The sequence below is a fragment of the Notolepis coatsorum genome (genome assembly GCF_963971535.1).
Source record: "Notolepis coatsorum genome assembly, chromosome: 6".
Lineage (NCBI taxonomy): Eukaryota > Metazoa > Chordata > Actinopteri > Aulopiformes > Paralepididae > Notolepis > Notolepis coatsorum.
The window spans coordinates 76,555,469-76,578,978 of NC_140170.1; the positions used below are offsets into that span (position 1 = coordinate 76,555,469).

At 41.0% G+C, this 23,510-nt stretch overlaps 1 protein-coding gene across 2 annotated transcripts in view; it reads left to right on the forward strand.

The window, feature by feature from the left end:
• The first annotated feature begins 4,508 nt into the window (after nt 1-4,508).
• LOC311230466 (rac GTPase-activating protein 1-like) overlaps nt 4,509-23,510 on the forward strand; it is a 32,542-nt gene continuing 13,540 nt past the window's right edge. Inside the window, exons 1-11 of one of the 2 annotated variants that reach the window (XM_084316758.1) lie at nt 4,509-4,659; nt 5,152-5,264; nt 8,870-9,072; nt 9,904-10,058; nt 11,899-11,968; nt 13,232-13,285; nt 13,854-13,928; nt 14,213-14,330; nt 15,259-15,401; nt 16,121-16,285; nt 19,001-19,096. In XM_084316758.1, coding sequence (XP_084172884.1) covers nt 5,174-5,264; nt 8,870-9,072; nt 9,904-10,058; nt 11,899-11,968; nt 13,232-13,285; nt 13,854-13,928; nt 14,213-14,330; nt 15,259-15,401; nt 16,121-16,285; nt 19,001-19,096 — 1,170 coding nt within the window. In that variant the 5' untranslated portion in view covers nt 4,509-4,659; nt 5,152-5,173. The remainder of the gene's footprint in view (nt 4,660-5,151; nt 5,265-8,869; nt 9,073-9,903; nt 10,059-11,898; nt 11,969-13,231; nt 13,286-13,853; nt 13,929-14,212; nt 14,331-15,258; nt 15,402-16,120; nt 16,286-19,000; nt 19,097-23,510) is intronic. The other variant, XM_084316757.1, reaches the window with a different exon arrangement.

Sequence of the window (23,510 nt, forward strand, 5' to 3'; positions counted from 1 at the left end):
AGTTATCTCCCTCCCTTCTTTTGAGCTGCCACTTTGTTTACTTATAGTTTTTGGGTATTGTAGTGGGCAAAGTGCTTCCCAGGTGTCATATGTCATAGAAAACACCATTTACCTGTTTTGTTGTTCATGTCTTGGCCCTCTGAGGATTGTGGGAACGAGCGTGATTCTTCCTGGAAGCACTCTATGAGTAGAAGGTTTTATGTGTAATTAAATTGGTTTGGTGTTAGGTGCACCGACGGCCACAAACACACACACACACACTCGCAACATTATCTCATTGCATACCTGTAGTCTCACAGTGCAAAGAGATTCAACTGATACACTGAGTGGCGCTGAATGCAAACCTTCCGGTTGTGTAGCATTCCATTTAGTAAGAGGCGCCCTGTTAACTCAATGTTGCGGTTTAACTGACAGTTGGCGCCATGTCTTACATCATTTATGACCTAGCTACAGTATTTAGATGGTAAACAAACCTCTGTTGAAAAACATCAAACAGTCATTGTCAATGGATTTGCTTAAGTTCAGCTACAGGTGTGCACTCAAAGTATACTAGAGATTATGTGCTGAAGTGCAGTAGACTGTGGGATGTCAATGGAGGGGGGGGAAATTATATCAAAATGCTCGGTTTCGCGTATTCAGACTGTGGACACCCACAGAAACACAGGATGTTTGGAAGATGGAGGGTTGGATGCACAGCATTCTCCTAAGTAGATATGTGTTTGCCAAGTGGTCCCCGAGAGGCTGCTTGTGGATCCATTAGGAAGCCCTATCCCTGTAGTCAGCACTACAGCAGGGCGCTTACCTCTAAAACTTCTACACATTAGGGCCTCCACAACTTTTTCCCTTTTGAAAAGCACTTATATGATCTGGACCGTCTAGCACACTTTTGGTGATCCTAACACCAACAACCACGACAACAACAACAATAATAATAATAATACAAAATGGGTTCCTACTAGTAGGCTATCCATACTCATATTTGGAAGTAATAGATTATATGGTTTATATGTAATGGGATTACAGTTATTTTTTAAATAATATTGGTAACTAATCTCAAGTTTTCAAATTCAAGTTCAAGTTTTGTTTTATTTGTCACATATAAGGTACATGTACATTACAGTAAAATGCTTGGTTATGTATGAGCCTCCTGAGATTGTGCTTCATACAGTAAAAAAGAAAAGTAAAAATAATAAAGACCTATACAAAATATACAATGTACAAAACTAGATGCAAACAAATGCAAAAATGAGGTGGAAATTAGGAACTGTTTTACAGTTACTGTAAAACAACACAGTATTCTGATTACAGATACTTGTACTGAAACAAACAAACAAACAATGGGATAACTACTTGTTTGATATGTTTGCATGGCTGCAAATATCATTTAATATAATTTTGGCTATAGATTATGATAGGATTATTGAAATGGCACTCAAATTAGAATCAAATTGGAATAAACTAATCTGCATAGCTTCATATGGATTTTGCAGGCAGTGTAATCCAAAAACCTTAGTATTCCAGTGGATTACATTACTGATTACAAGTAGGTAAACAGTCACATCTGATGGATTACATTTTAAGAGTAATCCTCCCAACCCGGTCCGTGCACCACCATGTAGGTAGAAAGACTGCTGTTGATCCTTTAATGTGTTGTTGGTGTTAACACTGTAGAGTCGACCTGTGATGAATGATGCACACGGCTTAGTAAACATGATGACTGCAGCGGTGGGACATGGGAGTGAACAGATCCTGGATCTGTGCCCAAGGCTACCTGTCTGGACAAAGTGAGCTGTATTAAGTGGAGCTTCTCCACTTAAGGCATTTGGCCTGACTCATGAATAATACACCAACACCTAATTGTATTCAGTTATAAACATGCACTTACAAAAGACATTAGGGTGAGGGGGGGGAAAAACACACTTCTTTAGAAAGGAACTGCTCCATTTTGCAACATTGACAATGTCCTATTTTCTGGCACGAGTTGTTGATGCCCAATTGTTCTTGCAGATGGGAGAGGGCTGCCCAGTCCGGTCTGAGACGGCCGAGTCGGTGGATTTGTCAGTTAAATGATGCTTGACGGGAGGAAATGTGCCTACAGAGATGAATAATTGATCAAGACAGAGAGCCCATATTGACTGACAGCCTCTATTATCTCAAATCAACTCTTAATGGACCTGCAGCACTGAGAGGACAAATGTGAACACACACACACTACACACACACACTTTTAGTTAAGGAGTGGAGGAATTAAATTTACAGTAAAGAAGACTGCTCGTATACCTCAACCCTGTGAGCATTTAAGAATGAAGATCTAACACATCAATTATTCCATAACAACTAGGCTAATGGTTAATCACTTGCAATAAATTTACACGGCACACAACTGCGCACACACAGACGCACACACGGACGCACACACACACACACACACACACACACACACACACACACACACACACACACACACACACACACACACACACACACACACACACACACACACACACACACACACACACACACACACACACACACACACACACACACACACACACACACACACACACTTTTTTCAAATACAGGTACATAATAATAACTCTGTGTGTGTGTTTGTGTGTGTGTGAGCATGTGTGTGTTTTCCCTCATTATATGCTGCACAGTTCTGCTGCAGAGCCCCGATATGCCAGCCGTGGCTGATTAATGATGCTCAGGGCCGGTACGTCCTGTGCGCCAAGCCCACTAAAAATGGACACAAACCACTGTCTGTTTCACAGGGTTTCACAATTTCACACATCATTTTACCATATCTATCAGCCTGCATGCCTGGATACAATCAATCAATCAATCAACCAATCAATCAATCAATACCCGGTACTGAGAGTGTTTTGACTTTGGGCTGTTTCACCTCAAGCATTTTGAGAAGGGTCCATGAGAAGGGTTATACCTTATTACTTATTGTAACTTATACCTTGTAATTTACCATATACTCAATTTATACCCACTGACTGCTTTCACTATCTACAACTGCCCTACACTGTAATCATAGTAGTAATCATAATATAACTCTGTATGATAGCATGTCAAATAATGCTGTATATACGTATATATACATTTATATTCACTGCATATATATATATCCATATCTGTCAGAATATACCTGCATACAATCCTTCTATATACCTATTTACCTATTTATACACCTGCATATAACCCATATAACTATGTATGATAGCATGTACAATAATGCTGTAAATACTGTATATATATATATATATATATATATATATATATATATATATATATATATATATATATATATATATATATATATATATATATATATATATATATATATTTATATATATATATATTATACTTACCATATACATATTTATCCACATCTGTCTGTACATACCTGCATATAGTCCTTTACATATCTATAGATTCTATATTTATATATGTAGATATCCCTTACCTACTCTTACTAGTTACGCTGCCAGCCAGTATGACTACTACAATAGTGTCTTTATACCTGTATCTCTGTACATAATAATATTACAAATCTGTACATACATCTGATTAGCACTATTACTCAGTAGTACCAGTTTAATCACTAGCTGTACATTGTATGTAACTATTGCAATTTACTGTTACATTTGTACTCTGGTTGGATGCCAAACTTATTTTTGTTGTACTGTACTTGTGCTGTATAATGACATACATTTGAATGTAATCTAATTGAATCTGTCTCCACGTGGAGCTCTTGGAATCTATTGAGCATGTCCCCTTTATTTTGTAGATACAATTCAACTCACCGTGCAAAAAGACAGCTAGAGGTGATAGGGAGTTAAACATTATTCTATATCTATGCTTAAAGGTGCTGTAAGCGGTATTTTTCATCACTGATATAGAGTGTTTGGTCAGTAACATGGGTCTCCCAGTCCCTCCGCTCTGCAGTAAACAGAAAATACATTTTATGGTATCCCTTCCCACTTTATCCAATCAGGAGAGAGAATCCTAGATATAAGTTTACTGCATTGGTAGATTATTTGACTTGTTTCAATTACACATTTGCTTAAAACAAATGTGTATTTCTTATTTGTGTCAGACCATTTTTAGAGTGTGGAGTTCTCTCTCCTGATTGGATAAAGTTGGAACGGCACTGTTTTCTCTTTATTGCAGAGCGGAGGAGGGACCCGGACCCATGTTACTGACAAAACACTCTATATCAGTGATGGCTGTCGGAACGTAGAGCTATTGTTTTAACATGTAGACCACTTATTTTAATAACCAACAAAAAATACCAATTATACAACATCTAAAACTAAGCTAGATACAGATAGTAAGTGGTGTGATTGCTATGCCATCCGTGCAATTACACTCTCGGGACGTGAGGAGGCGACAGAGTGCACTACCGTCTCTGACACAGACTCGAAGAAGAAAAGTAGCGCTGTTTTTGAAGTTTGAAGCAGAGCGCAGAGGAGTCAGTCCTGACAGAGACACAGGTGTGGCCGTGCGGCGCGCTAGGCTAATGCTACCAACTCCTACAATGTGTTAGTTAGTTAGCTAATCTTTGGTTTCAACTCATATAACACCTGACGCCGGTAGCGACATTACAAGGTTGCCAAGCTATACTGTCACAGGAGGGATATTTGATAGGTGAGTGTCTTTTTTTGTTGTTTACTAAATAAGCTAGGAAGCTAACTAGAACGCTGAGACACATAGCGTCACTACAGGGTTATTGCAAAAAATAATTAATGAATAACGTTGGTGATCTTGCTAGACATACAGGTTTGTTGCTCATAGTCAACTTCTGTATATCGTATATGTCACAAATGTAACGGTACTAAATACCTGTATGTCATGTATGTCCCTATGCCATAAATGTCATATATGTTGTGTATGTCATAAATGTCACTATGAATTGAAAATGGGGGACCCTGATGTAAACAAGACAAACGTCTTTCTCTGGTCTGCATCCCCTTAACAATTGTGTGTATTGAGCTGTACTGTATTGTACCCATTCTGCAATCTGTTAAATAAAGTTTTCAATCATTCATTGTGTTGTAACTTCAGGTGACAACTAAAGGAATGCTATCAATAATATCCTGCTGCAAAAGTTAACCGAAAGTATGCACCATAATGTTACAGTATCTACTAACTAGGACACACGATGGAGTCGTCTGTGGTGAAGTTGAACCTGCACAACCAGTTCCAGAGTCTGCGAGCCCATGTGGACATTCTAACGGAGGGCATCGAACCACGTAAGTCCCACATATATGTTATGATGAATTGAAAATGGGGGACCCTGATGTAAACAAGACGAAAGTATTTCTCTGGTCTGCATCCCCTTAACAATTGTATGTATTGAGCTGTACTGTACTGTACCCATTCTGCAATCTGTTAATAAAGTTTTCAATCACACCACATCCCCACATACTGCTTCAGTTAGTACTGTAGTGAGACCTCTGGACCTGCTGTGAGTAAACATGGATGGATTGAGCTGCCTGTGTGACTTTCAAGTCGAGCTGACTGTGTGTCGTGGTGCTATGGCTAGAAGAAACATTAATCAGGGAGCTGGGGAGCAGTCTCTGGCGTTTCCTTGTCAAAATGTGTACAGGTGCTGCAATTACAGAGTAGGCCAGGTCTAACCTAGATATAGCAGCATAAATTCAGCGGAGACATCTGCTACAATGTGTATTGGGGTCAGGGAACAGACACAAGCTATACACATCTAGGTTTCAGGCTGGTTGCAGCTAAAGACGCAGGAGGGGGGAGGGGGGGGGGGGCGGTGGTCAGTAGATCTAATTTCCATCTCAAGCATGCAGATAATGAAGTACATTTCCATTTCAACAAAGGAGAAGGTCTATTGTCACATCCATTCACTTTGTTTCAGCTATGTTGTGGCTTTGCCCTGCCCAGGAAATGGGGTGACACACAAATGCTTATTTAACCAGGCAGGTTGACTTGAGATCTCATTATTATTCATAGTGATGGTGGTTCTCAAAGAAAGTTGTAGAACCATCGAAGTAGAGATGCACCGTTTCGCACCTTCAGATAGTTCAGATACCGATACCTTAATTTGGATATCTGCCGATACTGAAACTAGAGATCCTTTTTCTTGAATAATAACTATTTAATTTCTATTTTTTGTCTGTGGCACAGAAGGACCTGATATTTATTTTCTTTGGAAAATTAACTGTTTTAATGCCACTAAAAGTGAGGCGAGGGCACATACTGGAGTGGATACACACACACACACACACACACACACACTGGCTGACCACTCCACATTTCATCACACACACTCACACACTTCTCCCTCCAGAAAGAGAAGTCAACGTGATAGATTGTCTTCAGTCAGCTTGTACAACCAGGAGCTTGACCCCATTGACCTTACATTCATTTGTAGTTAACTATCCGGAGCTAGTATGAGGAACAGCGTTGATTCCACTGAGAAAATATTCTACAGATCAACATTGTTGGTAAATTAGGTTTTAGGGTTCCAAAAATCTGAACAATTTATTTTAAGTGCTGGACAACTTTTTACCATACTATTCTTTTACCTTTTCTTGAGTAATTTTCTAGCTATGTGTGTGTGTGTCCCCCACGTTAACATATGATTTTACTGGGGCGCTCCAGTAGCACACCACATAGTCGCGAAGCGGTCGTCCCGGGTTCGTTTCCCAGTCCCGGCGACCATTTGCCGCATGTCTTCCCTACCTCTCCTCCCGTTCTCGCTCTCTCCCTCTATCTATTGGTCCTGCATGGCCAGAAAAAGCTGAAAATGCTATAAATAAAAGTTTAAAAAAAAACCATATGATTTTACTTAACTCATTCAGAGCCACGCCCCTTTGACCATATTAGGGCTAATCCGCGATAATAGCCCTTTACTGGAATACACAAAACACGTTGTAATTTTTCGGCTGATTTATGAATCGTTTTCAAATAAACGCTAGATTATCTATAGTATATGTGTACTTATGCACGCTAGAGAAGCGGGCTGAAAAATAGATTATCCATGCCGTGGATACGGCTAACGTTACACACACACTGACACACACACACACGCACGCTGCGATGGCGGTGATAGGAACATCTGATTAACCCAAGACTGGTAACATAGAGTCCTTACCTCAGATCAGATGTTCTGCAAAAAGATGAATCCAATTCCTGATCGCCATTCCAAATATTGATCGTGTTTATTGATCCAACGTTATAGCACCAATTCAAAACACATAATCGAAAGCTGCTCCGAGCCTCCCCAGTGAATGTGGTAACAGATTCTGCTTGCCAGAGATGGGAAAACCCCGGACCGGAGTTTTTCTCTGATGCACAGTCCCATCCAATCCAATCCAATGATGTGCAATACCATCCGGGAGACGATAGGTGGCGGTATTTGCCCTTTTCGAGCTCGGACCCATTCCCAATGATAACGTCAGGCTGGATGGATGAGAAATGAATGGATATTGCTAATAAATAGGGATGCACCGAAATTTCGGCACCGAAAGTTTTCGGCCGAAAATGGCAAAAAATGGCCTTTCGGCTTTCGGCCGAAAGAGTTTTTTCACCGAAAATATATCACCGAAAGAGAAACAACCTAACAACCTTGCGTGTTGTTGTGGTGATGTTGCGCTGTCGGGAGTCGCGCTGTTTCTATGTACACTCTGCGCGCAACGCGTCCAATAAATGCGTCTTTAACATGCTTTTATATCCTTATTTACTATATGCCTGTCGCGGTAGGAGTGATCTAAAATGCATATTATTCGCGTGTTGTTGTGATGATGTCGCGCTGTCGGGAGTCGCGCTGTTTCTATGTAAACTCTGCGCGCAACGTGTCCAATAAATGCGTCTTTAACATGCTTTTATATCCTTATTTACTATATGCCCGTTGCGGATCTAATATGCATATTATTCAGAGCGAGAGGGGGGGGGGGGGGGGGGGGTTGTGTTTCTCACATTGACGCTGTCCGTCTGTCGCGCGTCTACTGTGCTGAGTCAAGCGAGCACATTCAGCTGGGGACTAGAAAGGTGCGCTCAGTAGAGCACAGATGTCCGCTGCGGCAGCCAGAGAAAATATGGAATTAATGTACTGTATGCATTCAGAAGTGCTGAATAAATGTTTTATGGACCCATAATAGTGATTATTTATTATTTAAGTTAAGTTTTGCCATAATCATATATTTTTCCATAATCATAATGTTCCACAACATTGGTAAAAAAAAAATCTATTCTATGAATCATTTTCGGCCTTTCGTTTTTCGGCCAACTGTTTTCTATTTTCGGTATCGGTTTCGGCCAAGAATTTCCCATTCGGTGCATCCCTAAATAAAAGAAATAACGATTAAAACCCGAGTTTTCTCGGGTCTTGGCACTCAACGCATGGCGAGTTAACCCGACTAATCTCGTGGTTGGCACTGAATGGGTTAATAGCGAACGTGACATAATCAAGCTAACATGCTAAATTACTAACGCTAGCGGACCAAGTGAGCGTATTTCCGTGAACAAAAGCATTCATTATAAACGTTACATCACTGATGCTTGAAATGTGTGAGCTTAGTGAAACAACATGGCAAATGTACAAAACATTGCTACCATGTAACATCTCCATTTTCCAGTCTCTTTCTGCATCATTCTTTTCTGTTCTCCCAGCATGCCGTTCAGCGGTGTAACAGTTAATAGGGCCCCCTCTCAATTGTGGAAATGTATCGATTCTAAGATGCATCGCGATGCGGGCGTGGCCGATTCAGCATTGATGCAGTGACGGAACATAATCCATTATTAAAATAAAAAAATAAATTGAGGATTCACAGCTCTACTCTTGAGAGTACCTGCCACGTACAAACCACCACCCCTGTGTGTCATCCAGAGTTCATCAAGATGGCGATGAACTTCGAGGAGTGCCGTAAGCGGTGGCTGCAGACGAACGAGGACCTGGGCTCCTGTCAAGGCGTGCTGGCCAAGGCTGAGACGGAGTGTGGGGCCCTGGAGGTCAAGCTGAAGCACGCCCGCAACCAGGTGGACGTGGAGATACGCCGGCGGCAGAAGGCAGAGGCCGACTACGAGAAGCTGGTGAGTAGAACGCTAGAGGTTACTTGGAGATCACGGCTTCACATACTGTACGCCTTCTTGGTTTGTGTAGTATCAATGATGTGGATGAACATATCAAACGTGTTGTCCCTCGCAACACTGCAGAAAAAGCTACTTGTACTTAAGTTGTACAAGGGTACAATGTAAAAAACAATTGTTGCAGAAATCAAAAGTTGATACAAAATCATAGCATGAGCATGATTGGTTCGGTAATGAACCAAATCAAATGTATTTGTAACGCCCAAAATCACAAGGTAATGCCCCCATAGGTTGTACAAGTCTTCTTGAACAAGTCAAGAAGAAACATCACAATAAAGAACACAAAAAACACCATAAAATCCAAATATGCAACACTCCCAGATTTCCCCCAATCTGTTTATCTGTGTAAATGGTATCAACCCAAAACTTGATGCAGCCATCTACCAAACATAATGAGCTTGGGAATGGCCAACATATGTTTCCTTAATAATGCACTCTAAACTTTCAAAAATGTTATCGGCACAAATCAAAACGCAATGTTTATTACAGATTTAGGACTAGAAAACATTTACACACAGTGCTAAATTGCATCTCAAATTAATCTTCAGGTTCCCAGCTTTAAGATGGTCACACTTTTATGTTTACCCCTGCCCCTCAAGATCCCTTGTCCCTCCCCAGCAACCCCCAAAACTGGATATATGTACTAGGTCCCAGAGGGTAATAATGGTATTTCTTACATTGCTGGACACAGGTTACTGATTGGTATGCATTGATGAGCATTGTATACACTACCGTTTGTTGTTCCTAATCACTGAAGTGTTTGTGTGACTATAGGAGCGTCAACTGCAGCTGATCCGGGAGCTGCTGATCTCCGAGAACAACAGCAGCAGTGTCCACCTGAGTGAGGAGCAGCGCTCTGCCCTGGCCTTCCTCAGCGCACACTCCCAGGCAGCGCAGGCAGCCAGGGCCAACCTCAACTCCAGCTGCAGGTCTGAACCTTTTAACTAGGCAGCCAGGGCCAACCTCAACTCCAGCTGCAGGTCTGAACCTTCTAACTAGGCAGCCACGGCCAACCTCAACTCCAGCTGCAGGTCTGAACCTTCTAACTAGGCAGCCAGGGCCAACCTCAACTCCAGCTGCAGGTCTGAACCTTTTAACTAGGCAGCCACGGCCAACCTCAACTCCAGCTGCAGGTCTGAACCTTCTAACTAGGCAGCCAGGGCCAACCTCAACTCCAGCCACAGCTCTGCACCTTCTAACTAGGCAGCCAGGGCCAACCTCAACTCCAGCTGCAGGTCTGAACCTTCTAACTAGGGGTCACCTACTGATGCTGGTCTGGGATATCAGGTCAATACCAGGATACAACTTTGGTATTGTAATCAGTAAACATCTCTTAATACTAACATCCGATAGAAGAGACGCATATCAAAACAAAGCCACTTGGTTTTCTACACTGTTGGCACATAGAGGCACGTTATACCAGGGACACATTGTTGATGATTTACTTGCATGTGTTCGCTCATTCCTTAAAATCTTGAATCCTGTAATGGGGGTGTGGGCCACTCAGTTAAAATGTAACCAATGAAGATGGTGCGTCTAATCTGGGATTGACGTTCGTTCATTCTTGCGAGAGGGGGTGGGGTGGAGAAACATAACATACACCACACTGTACCTAATGTACTGCCCTATAAGCCTAACCATAACCTACACCACACTACCCAATGTACTGCCCTATAAACCTAACCTTAACCTACACCACACTGTACCTAATGTACTGCCCCAATAATACTATGGTTCAGATTAATACAGTAAAAGGTAACATTGGTCACCTGACAAAGTGGCTGGTAAGAACGATGGAGTTATATGCCACTGCTGAATTCTACCCGCATTTGGCGGGTGTTAATGTCAAGCCCTGCCCATAAGCCTAACCATAACCTACACCACACTGTACCTAATGTACTGCCCCATAAGCCTAACCATAACCTACACCACACTGTACCTAATGTACTGCCCTATAAGCCTAAACATAACCTACACCACACTGTACCTAATGTACTGCCCTATAAGATTAAACATAACCTACACCACACTGTACCTAATCTACTGCCCTATAAGCCTAACCATAACCTACACCACACTACCTAATGTACTGCTCTATAAGCCTAAACATAACCTACACCACACTATACCTAATGTACTGCCCTATAAGCCTAACTATAACCTACACCACACTACCTAATGTACTGCCCTATAAGCCTAACTATAACCTACACCACACTACCTAATGTACTGCCCTATAAGCCTAAACATAACCTACACCACACTATACCTAATGTACTGCCCCATAAGCCTAACCATAACCTAGTACTGCCCCATAAGCCTAACCATAATCTAGTACTGCCCCATAAGCCTAACCATAACCTACACCACACTGTACCTAATGTACTGCCCTATAAGCCTAACCATAACCTACACCACACTGTACCTAATGTACTGCCCTATAAGCCTAAACATAACCTACACCACACTGAACATTGGCTATAGGGAAGCCAGGTAGGGAAGGACATCGTTATTTTAAAGGGTGTTGCTACAGTCACCGGAAACACCATGTTCAACACAAGGGAAGGAAGAGGTGCTGGAAAATAAACGATTTATTTATTTATTTATTTATTTATTTATTTATTTATTTATTTATTTATTTATTTTATTTATTTATTTATTCTAAAACCTAACATAGTCCCACATATTTCAAGGAAGTTGTATAAAGTTGTTGAAACTTAAGCAAAAAAGTGTCATATGCTTAACTTTAGTCCATCATACGTCTTCTAGGTTACCCAGGATCGATGAATCAGTCTCCATGCTGTCAGACATCAGCTACGACCAAACAGACGACTCTTTGGTAAGAAGTTGGATTTTCCTACATCTTATGCATTGTAATGGTTATCACTGATTACCGGTAGGTTTAGGTTTACTTTATTTGTTCAAGGGGGACAGTGTACATCAGTGGTCACCAACCTTTTTAAGCCCAAGATCGCTTTTTTTTTTGTGGTGAAGGCAAGATCTACCTATTGAAGCGTTGAGAGAAAAAGACAGCCAAGATTGTACTTTAAACTAAATTACTTTTATTTGCCTGTATTCTAATTACATGCAATGCTTTGGTCCAACATTAAAACGTCAAAGTAGAACTATTATGTACTTTCTCAGTCAGTGCTAAGTGCAGTCATCTTATGCAGCATCACTTTTCACATCAAAACAAAAGTAGAACTGTAATGTGGACTTTGTCATATTATTAACATTGACAAACATATTTACAATTAGCATTTTATAAAGTAGAACTGTAATGTGTACTTTCTCAGTCAGTGCTAAGTGCAGCATCACTTTTCACATCAGAACAAAAGTAGAACTGTAATGTGGACTTTCTAATTTTATTAACATTGACAAACATATTTACAATTAGCATTTTATAAAGTAGAACTGTAATGTGTACTTTCTCAGTCAGTGCTAAGTGCAGCATCACTTTTCACATCAAAACAAAAGTAGAACTGTAATGTGTACTTTCTCAGTCAGTGCTAAGTGCAGTCAGTGCTAAGTGCAGCATCACTTTCACATCAAAACAAAAGTAGAACTGTATGTGTGCTTTCTCAGTCAGTGCTAAGTGCAGCATAACTTTTGACATCAAAACAAAAGTAGAACTGTAATGTGGACTCTCAGGGTAAGATCTATAATTTTCTTTTTTCTTTTTTAATTTCCATGGAAAGATCTACAGGGACAGTCTCAAAGATTGACCAGTCGATCAAGATCGACGGGTTGGTGACCTAGGGTGTACATTAATAAAACATTTTACACAATATATCTCTCAATATATCTCTGTCTCCGTCTCTCTCTCTCTGTCACTCTCTCTGTCACTCTCTCTGTCACTCTCATTCATTCATTCATTCATTCATTCATTCATTCAACGTTTATTTAGATCCTCAGAGGTTATTGATGGTGGACCCTCAATAATGCTGAGATTACAATAGGCAGAACAACAACAAAGCAAAGATAAATCGGACAATAAGACGCAACTATTAGCATTGGTTAAAACAATTGCACTCAAAATCATGTGAAGTAAAATGTTTAAATGTCCCAATAAATGTCAATGTCAATAAATCGCTCTCTCTAGGACTGGGACCCCTCTGCGATGAGGACAGTGAGACTGAGGAAGCGGCAGAAGAGAGTGAGTCATGCAGTATTTATTTCTTAATAAGAAGCCCCATGAGGGCCATTGCTGTATAATTGTATTAAAGGATGTTCATGCTCATGGCTATGATAAGAGGAAGATGATGATGCTGGGGGGGGGGGTTCTGGGAAAACTAGGCTAGAAACTGTTTCAGCTTAAGTGATCAATATTCCACTGAAGATTATTAAGAAAGTAATTTGCATACAGTCTATTGATTTTGTTTAGTTTTGTTCATCTTGGGTTTTCAAGAATTCCCACTGTAAGCTATAATATGACTTATCATCATGCTGCGATTGTGGCACTGTTATGTAATCTTCACCATATTCATTCATATTATTACTCCATTAATTGCCCATCCTTGTAACAAGTATAATATAAAGTCTAATGAGTAATATAACGCACTACTATGCAGAGCAACTAATGTAACCGGATCACACTGCATTTAATTGAGAGTAATCATAGTGCATTACATTTTTTAATTAACTTCCTCCAACTACGATGAATAATAATAATAGCCACATCCAGAGAATCTGATTTCTAACTTGCTTTGTTGTTTGATCCACAGCGTTCCTCTAGGAAACTCGTCGATGTTCCGCAGGTGTTAAAGAAGCCGCGCTCCACCGGCCGCACGCCTGAGAGGGTAACCTGGAGCATCTTCTAACCATCTCTCATTAGGAAACTGCCCTGAAAGACATTTAAGACGAGCACTGGAAATTGTTATTATATTAAAAGGAAATTCCCAAAGCATTTTCCCAAAGAATAAGTGGATGATTTGGGGAATTCCTTTTGTTCGTGTAATTAAAATGAGGGACGTTGCCAACTTTAGAAAGCATTTAGGCCCCCGAGCGTCCGTTTTCTGGCCGTGGTATATGACTTGGTTTCCTAAAAATGACAGAATAGAATTGTGTGTTTCTCATGATCCAGGTTAATGAGTCTGTGGTGACCAAGACTATAATCACTGTCCCTGCCAACGGAGGTCCTGTGGAGGCCATCTCCACCGTCCAGACGGTTCCCTACTACACACGCAGCAGAAGGAAGAGCAGTGAGAACATTCCTTGTTTATTTTATTTAACCTTTATTTAACCAGGCAGGTCAATTAAGAACAAATGCTTATCTAAAATGACAGCCTGGTGAGAGGACAAAAGGTCAGGGGAACAGGGAAGGAAAAAAACAAAACAAAAAAAAAATAGAAAAGAGACAGAGATGGTACATGCATCACAGAGGTAAGGGAAAAGATTAAAACACACATCAAACTACCAAATAAAATTACAAAGGGGCATGAAGCAGAACAATCAAATTACAGTTAAAAGGCTGGGTGACAGTTGCAGGCGTGTGTAAACAACTCTGCGATAGAGTCCTTAAAAGTAGTGAGGGGGGATCAGTTTGTCCATTTTCAAAGTCTTTTGCATCTTGTTTCAACTGCTGGGAGCAGCAAATTGGAAGAAGGATTGACGGAAGGAAGTGTTAACACAGGGAAGCTAGAATTAAGAGGGAGAACCCTCATTTGGGTGTAAAATCTGGGGCTGCTCCAGAGACAATAAATTGGGCACAGACTTTGTGGCACAATAAAATGTTTAATTGAAAAAAGAAAATTAAGTTCTCACAAACTAATGAGGTTTATACTGTACTATTGCTAAGAATTTTTACCTCATTTTGATGTAAGAGCTCACACAAACAATTGATGGGCCCTAATGTTTTGCTTCAGGAGAGAGTGGTGTATGTTCACAAATACTGTCCTGGGGCACAGGAATAACACATGTAAATTCTTAAAATGTGTGACATTCCCCTTTTAATTCATTTGAACATACAATTAATACAGTTGCTGTAATACATACATATACACATACAGATATATATACAGTATATATTATATATACAGTATATATATTGGTATTGAATAAATGGTTTTGCAGAACATGGAGTCTGGTCTTGAGATTTGACTGACTCATGATTGTGCCTATCTACCATAGTTGCAGCTGCGTGGGCTGATACAACCACTACGGACCAATCGGAGACGGCCAGCGAGGCTCCCAGCACGCCAGCCAGGGATGTCCCTCGCTCGATCATGATGACCCCCAGGGGAGGAAAGAAACACCATTTCATCACTAAAACGGTAGGAGGAAATTTGCCATCGACTCGACACGTCTGTCAAACGCGTGACGTAGTTCAAAAGTTCTGTATCTCTACCTGCATTAGAAGTGCTGGTGGCATCGCTTTGTTGAAGTCCATTAAAGCCCCAGTCTGGGATGTTTTTGACCATATCATACATGCATGAAGAGTTTGATTTGTAGATGGGGGGAAATAAGCCCTTTGGAACTTTTAACCAATTTTATAAACCGGAATGCAGATCCGATTTACTATAATGTTTACAAACATTACTAATGCAAACAAGCCTAAAATACAGCAGCAAATGCATTTAAAAACTCATATTTATAGTCTACATATTTATATTCATAGTCTTGTGTCAGTCCTTGTATCAAGAGTGAAAACGTCTCCATTGTTATTTCACATTTCTGGTGGTTGGGACTCGGGCTACTCATTTGTTCATGTTTGTATCACTGATAGGACCTTTTTAAAGGGGGAATTCAGTAATACATGTAACTATATACAATGCTAACGGTTTATAACACACACAGATTGAAGTATGGCACACAACATATTTAGGCAATATATTCGGTGAATAACAATCACTATCATTCAACAATCAATAACGGTCAGTCACGTTTCATTTCCTCTGCTCACACGTCGGACTTGGAAACAAATGTAAAAGTCCATTATCGACGGTGTAATATACCATCCTGACTCGCCTGCTGTCCTCCCCGCTCCACCAAGGTGATCCGCTCAGAGTTCTGTGCGCCGTGTGGAAGGAGAACCAAGTTTGGGAAGATGTACCTGCGGTGCCAGGACTGCAGGATGGTGACCCACCCAGAGTGTCGCGAGCGCTGCGTCACACCCTGTAACCCTTCCGCTATCAGCACCCCCATCAGGAACACTGAGGTACTGCACCCTTTGGCTTTAAAGGGACTATTTTTAAGACCTATTTATTTCTTTTTTTGAGAGGAGAAATCTTTTTTGCATCATGCTAATGGAAGTTAATGGGGCCATTTTAAAATGCTTAAAAGGATGTTTTGGATTTTCTTTTAGATAAATCATAGTGGTATGAAATTGACAGTGTAATCGATACATAGCCATTAGCTGACTTAACCGAGTCACATGGTCTGAGGTCTGGCTGTGTTCTGAGCAAACCGGGCAGCTTCAGACAGGCAGCACACTGGGTCCAAGTTTTAAGCCACACCACAACATGCAAACACAAGTTTAAACCATCCACAACAGAGTATCCCTATAATGGTCCCAACAGAGTATCCCTATATGGTCCCGACATAGTATCTTTTTAATGGTCCCAACAGAGTATCTCTTTAATGGTCCCAACAGAGTATCTCTTTAATGGTCCCAACAGAATATCTCTTTAATGGTCCCAACAGAGTATCCCTATAATGGTCCCAACAGAGTATCTCTTTAATGGTCCCGACATAGTATCTATTTAATGGTCCCAACAGAGTATCTTTTTAATGGTCCCAACAGAGTATCCCTATAATGGTCCCAACAGAGTATCTCTTTAATGGTCCCAACAGAGTATCTCTTTAATGGTCCCAACCAGGGTTTCCGTTAGAAAAAATTGTTGCCGGCCTCAGTGTCCGGTAGATCTACCGGTCAAATGAGAGAAATTCCGAGTTTATTGAGCTTAAAAACAATTGATAGGTAGGCTATATAAAGAATGACATCCTCAAGGCATGTAGATTTATAATATTTTTACTTAAAACTAGGCTACTTTTGCGTATAAAGTCATTATATTCCAAATAAAATAAGTCCCGAGACTCGTGCTGCTGCCGACTTTAAATCAAATAGGTGTCTGTGGGCAGTCGCCCGACATTAATAAACAACAGTCTGTTATAATCACATTTTTATGAGCTAACGAATTCCGTTATATTGGACATTTGTATTAATTATATCAAGCGAAGAACTGAGAAATTTGGCAGAGAGAGACGGCAACATTATCGTGGGTTTGCGTGACGACTCTCTCCACCTCGCAACGACTTATTTGCAAAGAGTATGGCGCTGCAGAGCAGCTGATTCAGCTGTTATTGGCTCTTTTCTGGGGACCGCACAGCAGCGCCCCCCACCCAACATTGAATTGAAAATGGCTGAATTGGAGTACTGCTGGAATACTGCATTGTGCTGCTGCTGCTCCGGCTCTGCAGCTTCACAAAAGTTCGCACACCCAGCACTAAGCTCTCGCTGACAACGTCGTTGTCATTATTAGAAGCAACGAGGAAACAAATGTAATGATCGTTTCGTTCATCGCATAGGCTATTTAATTTTAGCCTATTTTAATACAATTCAAATAATCAAATTGTGCTTAGACTCAGGGAATTATTTTCACCGGACATTAAGACCGGAGAGATTAAATATGTCGGACTTCAACAGATTTTGCCGGTCAAATACCGGTAATTACCGGCTAACGGAAACGCTGGTCCCAACAGAGTATCTCTTTAATGGTCCCAACAGAGTATCCATTTAATGGTCCCAACAGAGTATCTCTTTAATGGTCCCAACAGAGTATCTCTTTAATGGTCCCAACAGAGTATCTCTTTAATGGTCCCGACAGAGTATCTCTTTAATGGTCCCGACAGAGTATCCCTATAATGGTCTCAACAGAGTATCTCTTTAATGGTCCCGACAGAGTATCTCTTTAATGGTCACGACAAAGTATCTCTTTAATGGTCCCGACAGAGTATCCCTATAATGGTCCAGACAGAGTATCCCTATAATGGTCCCAACAGAGTATCCCTATAATGGTCCCAACAGAGTATCCCTATAATGGTCTCGACAGAGTATCTCTTTAATGGTCCCAACAGAGTATCCCTATAATGGTCCCAACAGAGTATCTCTTTAATGGTCCCGACAGAGTATCTCTTTAATGGTCCCGACAGAGTATCTCTTTAATGGTCCCGACAGAGTATCTCTTTAATGGTCCCGACAGAGTATCTCTTTAATGGTCCCGACAGAGTATCTCTTTAATGGTCCCGACAGAGTATCTCTTTAATGGTCCCAACAGAGTATCTCTTTAATGGTCTCGACAGAGTATCTCTTTAATGGTCCCAACAGAGTATCTCTTTAATGGTCCCAACAGAGTATCTCTTTAATGGTCCCGACAGAGTATCTCTTTAATGGTCCCGACAGAGTATCTCTTTAATGGTCCCGACTGAGTATCTCTTTAATGGTCCCGACAGAGTATCTCTTTAATGGTCCCGACAGAGTATCCATTTAATGGTCCCGACAGAGTATCTCTTTAATGGTCCCGACAGAGTATCCCTATAATGGTCCCAACAGAGTATCTCTTTAATGGTCCCGACAGAGTATCTCTTTAATGGTCCCGACAGAGTATCCATTTAATGGTCCCGACAGAGTATCTCTTTAATGGTCCCGACTGAGTATCTCTTTAATGGTCCCGACAGAGTATCTCTTTAATGGTCCCGACAGAGTATCCCTATAATGGTCCCAACAGAGTATCCATTTAATGGTCTCAACAGAGTATCTCTTTAATGGTCCCAACAGAGTATCCCTATAATGGTCCCAACAGAGTATCTCTTTAAAGTGTTTCTCCAGTATGAAGCCATTTGACCTATTTCTCTACCTGTGTCTATTGTCTAGGCCACCCTGGCTGACTTTGCTCCACCAACCTCCCCCAAGATCCCCATGCTGGTAGTCTACTGCATCAAGGAGATCGAACACAGGGGACTGTGTGAGGTGAGATGCCTCTCTTACAACGTGGCGCTGGCCGCCAGCCCTCTGTCTGTCTGTGTATCTCTGTCTGTCTGTTCCCACAAAAGTAGACCAATCACAGCCCACGCTGCTAGTGCACAAGCACAGCTCATGTGCATACAGTGAACCACAAGGTAACACCTTAGCTAGTAGTAGCTACTAGTGATGTTAACTTTAGCAACGTATGTTATACGTATTTGATACTATCTTGTCTAGCACAGTCTCTGGAGCGTAACAGTAAGAAGCATTTTGTATGAAAGTATTCTGTACTTCTGTATGACAACTATTAAAGAAACTTGTATGTTAGCCAAGCTCTTTTCATCGTTGTGTTTGATTTCGACCATAATCAGCCAGTATCACCTCTTCATCTGTGTTCGTGTAGTTTCTGCGTTGTGTTTATCTCTCTCTCAGAAGTCGACCTTCTCATACTGGCTGTACATCGATGTCATTCCCCTTATATGTAATCATACGAATTTTACACTGGCAGACGATGGTACCTTTCTTGGAAAACGTTGTTTATTCTATAAACAGAGCCTCTGTACCAGATGGAAGACAGTTCTGTAATGTCCTTGAAAAGTCTTTGATTCAGTCTTAAGTCATTATTCTAATGATCTCTCCTGTTACCCCGCTCGGTGGTCGTGGCGGCCTAGCTGTTATCCAAAAGCCTTCCCTGATGTCGTGGCACTTCATTTCTCCCCTCCACCCCTCCCCGCGAGGGAGGGAGGGAGGGAGGGAGGGGGGGGGGAATCGTTTCAAAGTCTCTGTGGTGTCTACTCGACTCCACCTCGTGTCTTAGTCTAAACCTTACCCGGAAGGAACTCGCATCATAACGTCTTCTCCCTAGCAACAACATGCCCGCCCCCTCTTCTCGTTACTATGTGACACGCTGTCTTTGACAACTGGTCCTTTGACCCAAATCACTATAGCAACGGCGATGTCAAACTCTCCCCATAGCTCTCTCTCTGACCAAAACCCTGCCCGCTCTCAGTCCTTATCAGTGTTTATGTTACAAGCTGCCGAACGACCTCGGAGCCACACACCCTGCTTGCTACCGTGGAGACACAGAACTGGCTGCCCTACTTTTAAGATATATAGATCAGTCTGAGTAGATGCTGTCACCCACCGATATATATATACACATTGAAAAACATAGACATCCTTCAGTTGGCAACGTACAAGCTAATGTTACGCAAAGTTTTCAACGTACACTAGCAACATGCAAAGCTAACGTTTGCAACGATAAGCAACATTATCAACATTAGCAATGTACGTTGTTAGCCAAGCTAACGTTGTCAACTGTAGTAACGTAGGGGACGTTATCTACGTACGTTAGCCGAGCTAATGTTACGCAACGTTATCAATGTTGGCAAACTGCACACCTAGTAACTAGGTATCCATAGCTAAAGATTGCACAGGGAAGCCATGCCTTTATGAGACTGTCTTGTTTTTAACACTTTCAGTGCCCAGCAGGGGGCGCACGATTTAGTGCTTGAATGCCCAGCATCCACTTCAATGTTAGCGTTAATATCGCCTAATCTATGTTTTAAATTATGGCTATGTGTCTAATCTGCCCGTCGCTTATCAATGACTCATTTTCCAGTCAACATTGTCGAAGCGGATTGTTTTTTTATCGGTTCATTTCCGTTTTATAGCATCTTGAAAAGCCCTCGTTTTCAAGGAAAATAAAAATATTCCATAATAAACGGAATATTCTAGAATACACAAAAAACTTTCACATTTTTCGGCCTATTTATGAATCGTTTTCAAATAAACGCTAGATTATCGATAGTATATGTGTACGTATGCACGCTATATAGGCGATCTGATATCTGCTCTGATATATTTCCTGATCGCTCGCACAGCCAAACGGCCATATCAAACATAGGGGAAAAGCTTATATCTCCGTGAAAACAGGTCTGATTATCCTAAGACTGGTAAAATAGATTCCTTACCTGAGATCAGATGGTATCCAAAAAGATTATTCCAATTCCTGATTGCCATTCCAAAAATCTATCCTTTTATTGATCCAACGCTACATACTGTAAAGACATATTACACGCTGTTCTGATGGTCCACAATGACTGAGATCATCTCCGGTTACATGCGTGAGAAGTAAAATGTGGATTCCGGAGTATTTTTTTCTCATCCATTTTCATTGAGTCCATTCCAAAAGGGTGCATTACCATCTGGGAGACGATAGGGGCGCTTTTTTCACATCTGAGCTCCTGATGGGTCTGGTTTCCCAACGGTAGACTCGGTTGATGAAATATGAATTCAGATCGCTAATTAAAAATAAATCACGCTAATTGCCGTGCTGGGCATTCAGGGGGCGGGCTGTTAACTAGGGATGTCCCGATCCGATCACGTGATCGGGATCGGGGCCGATCATGTGATTTTCCGAAGATCGGGATCGGCAAAAAAATTCATAAAAAAATCTGCCTTTTTTATTTTTTATTTTTTATTCAACAAACATGACTGTGTTCACGTCTTAAACTCATACTGAGGCCTTAGTTTTGGTTTTAAATTGCATATCATCATTCATTTATTTATTGTCACACAGAGCAGAAGAATTTTGCCAAAACAAACCAATAGTATCCAGCTGCAGAACGGCAGACCAGCAAATTACATTTTTAATTTAATTAAATTTTTTAATCCCAATTTCTCACATTACATTCACCCTGAATGTTGACGTTATCCAGGTGAAAAGTTAACTTCATAAATCATTTGATGTATAATTAAATCAAAGGAAATGCGTTTGGGTCTGAGAGTGTGGCTGGTCTGCCGTTTTGATCGGATCGGAAAATATCGCTATCGGTAGATACTCAAAATCACATGATCGGGATCGGATCGGGAGCAAAAAAACATGATCTGGACATCCCTACTGTTAACACGTGTTATGTCGTGGCTGGCATCCAAAGTGTTAAAGGTACAATCAGTGTTTGCAAACCCCCACTGCATTTGTTTACACAATGATATATTGGATTGAGGATGTTTTCTTCACTCTGAAATTTGTTGTTTTACTTTTTGATTAACACTTTCCGTGCCAGCCGTGCCAGTCCTATATACCCTGTTGCGTGCCACCGCTCTATTCAATGACAGCTCTCACATTTGTGAACGCATAAACTATATCTTAAATTATGGCTATGTGTCTAATACGACTGTCACTTATCAATGACTTGTTTGCAGTCAACATTGTCGAAACGGATAGTTTTTTAATTGGTTAATTTCCGCTTTATACTATTTTGAAAAACGCTAGTTTTTTGAAACTTTCAGAAAAGAAAAAAACATCTGCAGGAATCGCGCTTTACTGTAATACACAAAACACATTGTAATTTTTCGGCCTATTTATGAATAGTTTTCAAATAAACGCTAGATTATCGATAGTATATGTGTACTTATGCACGCTATAGAAGCGGGCTGAAAAATCCATCATCTTATTTCCTGATCAGCTACACAGCCACACAAGTTGATATATGGGTGAAAACAGCTCTGATTATCCCAATACTGGTAAAATAGATTCCTTACCTCAGATCAGATGTTCTCCAAAAAGATTATTCCAATTCCTGATCGCCATTCCAAATATCGATCGCGTTTATTGATCCAACGCTGGGTGGTCAAAAGACATTCCACGCTGTTCTGATGGTGGGCAATGACTGGGATCGTCTCCGGTTACTTGCCTGACAAGTAAAATGTGGAATCCGGACTCTTTTTTTCCCCCCCATGCGTTTCATTCAATCCAATCCAATGGGGTGCAGTACCATCCGGAGAGACCATAGGGGGCGGTATTTTCCCTGTTCGAGCTCAGACAGATCCCCACTGGTAACGTGAGGCTATATTGATAAAAAATGAATGAAAATTGATAAAACGGCACTCAACGGTTGGCATGAACTAACGAGATTTCCCGTCGTTGGCACTGAAAGTGTTAAGGTACAGACTGTTTTATATGACTATTGAGGCCGTGATAGGTTTGCCTACATTTGCAATGTTCGTAAATAACATATTTTGAGATATGAAAGAGCTAATTTCCAAATATTTAGATGGTCAAGTAAATCATGGATTTAAATTATTATTATTATTTCTTTTATAATTCAGTCAACTTTTTTGTTACACCATTGTTCCTTTCTCCTCACAGCAGATTGTTCCTCTGTAATTAGTCACCGATTCACACACTGCACACCTAGTACACACACACACACACACACACGCACACACACACACAGACGCTACCAAATGCAATGTATAATGTCCTCGGATAGGCTCTGCCTACTGTGGACATAAAAAGTGGTCAATGAAGATGTCATTTCCTCCATCCTCTACATGTCTCAGCTTGGTTTGTACCATGTCTCCATGTCTACATGTCTCAGCTTGGTTTGTACCATGTCTCCATGTCTCAGCTTGG